The 5,336-nt window shown below is 71.6% G+C and overlaps 1 protein-coding gene across 1 annotated transcript in view; it reads left to right on the plus strand.

The window, feature by feature from the left end:
* The first annotated feature begins 333 nt into the window (after positions 1-333).
* The window catches only part of TEX55 (testis expressed 55), a 20,862-nt gene continuing 15,859 nt past the window's right edge, over positions 334-5,336 (plus strand). The window contains exon 1 of the mRNA XM_038373149.2: positions 334-684. Within this exon, the coding sequence (XP_038229077.1) occupies positions 667-684 (18 nt within the window). The 5' untranslated portion in view covers positions 334-666. The remainder of the gene's footprint in view (positions 685-5,336) is intronic.

Genomic DNA, 5,336 nt, shown 5'->3' on the forward strand with positions numbered 1-5,336 from the left:
AGTACCACCCGCTATTCGTGGAGCCTCCGGTGCAGGGAACACACTAGACAGCAAATTTCCGCCAACAGCGCAATGGATAAGGCTGGGTCCGGCCTCGGAGCCAGCCAGCCCCGGAGCGCGGCCCCAGCTCTCTCGCGCCCCGCCTCCTGCAGGCGGCCCGCGCACACGAGAACCACCCCAGGCTCCAGCCGCAGGCGCTGGGGGCCCGGCGCGCGTGCACAGCCCGTGGCCGCAGCCCGCTCTCGAGGCGCTGCCGCCACACCCGCCACGCGACCGCCGGCGCCCCGCCCCGCCCCGCCCCAATTCCTCTCGTGCAGCCAGCGCCCTCCACACCCATGGCAGGGCCCCGCTCCCCTGCGGGGGAAGCTGCGGCCCACTCCCGGCGGTGGCACGAGCTCAGCACGTGTCCGTCCAGCCCTGGAACTCAGGCCCCTTCCGCCCGATTCCGAGATGGCCGGCAGGAGCCGTAAGGCCGGGCAGCCACGTGACCACCCCGGGCTTCGGCCCCGTCCCAGCTCCCCGCGCACAAAGGGGCCGGAGCTAGAGGTCAGCCGTTCCCATGGCGATCGCTGCTAGCGTCTCTCCCCCCGCCCCCACCATACGGTGGGCGCCGAGAGACAGAAAAGGCCGGGGCGGCTGGGCGATGACACGCGCTTCAGCTCCGGGATGGAGGGGCCGGGCCAGGTGAGACCCCGCCCCATATAACACCCTCCCGCAGCCCCTGCGCCCCTCGCATGCCGCCCCCGCCCACCCACATCCTGCCCCCAGGCACTGTGCCCAGCGCACGCCGCGTCCCCTGGCGTTGCCTCCCAGTGTCCCCTCTACCTCTCCCCCCCCACACACACACCCCCGCCCCTCTACCTCTCCCCCCCCACACACACCCCGCCCCTCTACCTCCCCCCCCACACACACACACACTCCCCGCCCCTCTAACTCTCCCCCCCACACACACACACCCCGCCCCTCTACCTCTCCCCCCCCCACACACACCACCCGCCCCTCTACCTCTCCCCCCACACACACACACCCCGCCCCTCTACCTCTCCCCCCACACACACACCCCGCCCCTCTAACTCTCCCCCCCACACACACACACACACCGCCCCTCTACCTCTCCCCCCCCCACACACACACCCCGCCCCTCTACCTCTCCCCCCCACACACACACTCCCCGCCCCTCTACCTCTCCCCCCCACACACCACCCCCCGCCCCTCTACCTCTCCCCCCCACACACACACTCCCCGGCCCTCTACCTCTCCCCCCCCCACACACACACCCCGCCCCTCTACCTCTCCCCCCCCCACACACACAACCCGCCCCTCTACCTCTCCCCCCGCACACACACACACCCCGCCCCTCTACCTCTCCCCCCCACACACACACTCCCCGCCCCTCTACCTCTCCCCCCCCACACACACAGACCCCGCCCCTCTACCTCTCCCCCCCACACACACACTCCCCGCCCCTCTACCTCTCCCCCCCCACACACACACCCCGCCCCTCTACCTCTCCCCCCCACACACACACCCCGCCCCTCTACCTCTCCCCCCCCCCACACACACACCCCGCCCCTCTACCTCTCCCCCCCACACACACCCCGCCCCTCTACCTCTCCCCCCCCCACACACACCCCGCCCCTCTACCTCTCCCCCCCCCACACACACACACCCCGCCCCTCTACCTCTCCCCCCCCCCACACACACTCCCCGCCCCTCTACCTCTCCCCCCCACACACACACCCCGCCCCTCTACCTCTCCCCCCCCACACACACACACACCCCGCCCCTCTAACTCTCCCCCCCCACACACACACACTCCCCGCCCCTCTACCTCTCCCCCACCACACACACACACCCCGCCCCTCTACCTCTCCCCCCCACACACACACACACTCCCCGCCCCTCTACCTCTCCCCCCCACACACACACTCCCCGCCCCTCTACCTCTCCCCCCCCCACACACCCCGCCCCTCTACCTCTCCCCCCCCACACACACCCCCCCGCCCCTCTACCTCTCCCCCCCACACACACACACCCCGCCCCTCTACCTCTCCCCCCCCACACACACACCCCCCCCTCTACCTCTCCCCCCCCCACACACCACCCCGCCCCTCTACCTCTCCCCCCCACACACACACACCCCGCCCCTCTACCTCTCCCCCCCCACACACACCCCGCCCCTCTACCTCTCCCCCCCACACACACACACTCCCCGCCCCTCTACCTCTCCCCCCCCACACACACCCCGCCCCTCTACCTCTCCCCCCCACACACACACTCCCCGCCCCTCTACCTCTCCCCCCCCACACACCCCGCCCCTCTACCTCTCCCCCCCCCACACACCCCGCCCCTCTACCTCTCCCCCCCCACACACACCCCGCCCCTCTACCTCTCCCCCCCCCACACACACACTCCCCCGCCCCTCTACCTCTCCCCCCCCACACACACACTCCCCGCCCCTCTACCTCCCCCCCCCACACACACACCCCGCCCCTCTACCCCTCTCCCCCCCCCACACACACCCCGCCCCCCTACCTCTCCCCCCCCCACACACACACCCCGCCCCTCTACCTCTCCCCCCCACACACACACCCCGCCCCTCTACCTCTCCCCCCCCCACACACACCCCGCCCCTCTACCTCTCCCCCCCCACACACACACCCCGCCCCTCTACCTCTCCCCCCCACACACACACCCCGCCCCTCTACCTCTCCCCCCCACACACACACACACACCCCGCCCCCTACCTCTCCCCCCCCCCACACACACCCCGCCCCTCTACCTCTCCCCCCCACACACACACACTCCCCGCCCCTCTACCTCTCCCCCCCCCACACACACACACTCCCCCGCCCCTCTACCTCTCCCCCCCCCACACACACACACCCCCGCCCCTCTACCTCTCCCCCCCACACACACACACCCCGCCCCTCTACCTCTCCCCCCCCACACACACACCCCCCCCTCTACCTCTCCCCCCCACACACACACCCCGCCCCTCTACCTCTCCCCCCCACACACACACCCCCCCCTCTACCTCTCCCCCCCCACACACACACACACCCCGCCCCTCTACCTCTCCCCCCCACACACACACACACCCCGCCCCTCTACCTCTCCCCCCCCCCACACACACCCCGCCCCTCTACCTCTCCCCCCCCCCACCACACACCCCGCCCCTCTACCTCTCCCCCCCACACACACCCCGCCCCTCTACCTCTCCCCCCCACACACACACACCCCGCCCCTCTACCTCTCCCCCCCACACACACCCCGCCCCTCTACCTCTCCCCCCCACACACACACACACTCCCCGCCCCTCTACCTCTCCCCCCCCACACACACCCCGCCCCTCTACCTCTCCCCCCCACACACACACACCCCGCCCCTCTACCTCTCCCCCCCCCACACACACCCCCCCCCTCCTCTACCTCTCCCCCCCCACACACACACCCCCCCTCTACCTCTCCCCCCCACACACACACACACCCCGCCCCTCTACCTCTCCCCCCCCCACACACACACACACACCCCGCCCCTCTACCTCTCCCCCCCACACACCACACCCCGCCCCTCTACCTCTCCCCCCCCACACACCCCGCCCCTCTACCTCTCCCCCCACCACACACACCCCGCCCCTCTACCTCTCCCCCCCCCCACACACACACCCCGCCCCTCTACCTCTCCCCCCCCACACACACACCCCCGCCCCTCTACCTCTCCCCCCCCCACACCACACCCCGCCCTCTACCTCTCCCCCCCACACACACCACCCCCCCCTCTACCTCTCCCCCCCCCACACACACACCCTGCCCCTCTACCTCTCCCCCCACACACACACACACACCCCGCCCCTCTACCTCTCCCCCCCACACACACACCCCCCGCCCCTCTACCTCTCCCCCCCACACACACCCACCCCGCCCCTCTACCTCTCCCCCACACACACACCACCCCGCCCCTCTACCTCTCCCCCCCCACACACACACCCCGCCCCTCTACCCTCCCCCCCCACACACACACCCCGCCCCTCTACCTCTCCCCCCCCACACACACCCGCCCCTCTACCTCTCCCCCCCCCACACACACCCCGCCCCTCTACCTCTCCCCCCCCCACACACACACACCCCCCCCCCTCTACCTCTCCCCCCCCCCACCACACCCCGCCCCTCTACCTCTCCCCCCCCCACACACCCCCGCCCCTCTACCTCTCCCCCCCCACACACACACACCCCCCCCCCCCCCACCTCGCCCCCCCACACCACACCCCCGCCCCTCTACCTCCTCCCCCCCCACACACACACACTCCCCGCCCCCTCTACCTCTCCCCCCCCACACACACCCCGCCCCTCTACCTCTCCCCCCCACACACACACTCCCCGCCCCTCTACCTCTCCCCCCCCACACACACCCCGCCCCTACCTCTCCCCCCCCACACACCCCCGCCCCTCTACCTCTCCCCCCCACACACACTCCCCCCCTCTCCCCTCTCCCCCCCCCACACACACACACACACACCCCGCCCCTCTACCTCTCCCCCCCCACACACACCCACCCCGCCCCTCTACCTCTCCCCCCCCACACACACCCCGCCCCTCTACCTCTCCCCCCCACACACACACCCCGCCCCTCTACCTCTCCCCCCCACACACCCCCCCACCCCGCCCCTCTACCTCTCCCCCCCACACACACACACCCCCCCCTCTACCTCTCCCCCCCACACACACACACCCCGCCCCTCTACCTCTCCCCCCCCACACACACACCCCGCCCCCTCTACCTCTCCCCCCCACACACACACCCCCCCTCTACCTCTCCCCCCCCCCCCACACCCCTCCCCGCCCCTCTACCTCTCCCCCCCCACACACCCCGCCCCTCTACCTCTCCCCCCCACACACACACACTCCCCGCCCCTCTACCTCTCCCCCCCACACACACACCCCCCGCCCCTCTACCTCTCCCCCCCACACACACACTCCCCGCCCCTCTCCCTCTCCCCCCCACACACACACACACCCCGCCCCTCTACCTCTCCCCCCCCCACACACACACACACCCCGCCCCTCTACCTCTCCCCCCCCACACACCCACCCCGCCCCTCTACCTCTCCCCCCCACACACACACACCCCGCCCCTCTACCTCTCCCCCCCCACACACACACACACACCCCGCCCCTCTACCTCTCCCCCCCCACACACACACCCCCGCCCCTCTACCTCTCCCCCCCCACACACACCCCGCCCCTCTACCTCTCCCCCCCACACACACACCCCGCCCCTCTACCTCTCCCCCCCCACACACACACACCCCGCCCCTCTACCTCTCCCCCCCCACC

Source organism: Dermochelys coriacea, chromosome 1 (genome assembly GCF_009764565.3).
Source record: "Dermochelys coriacea isolate rDerCor1 chromosome 1, rDerCor1.pri.v4, whole genome shotgun sequence".
Classification (NCBI taxonomy): domain Eukaryota; kingdom Metazoa; phylum Chordata; order Testudines; family Dermochelyidae; genus Dermochelys; species Dermochelys coriacea.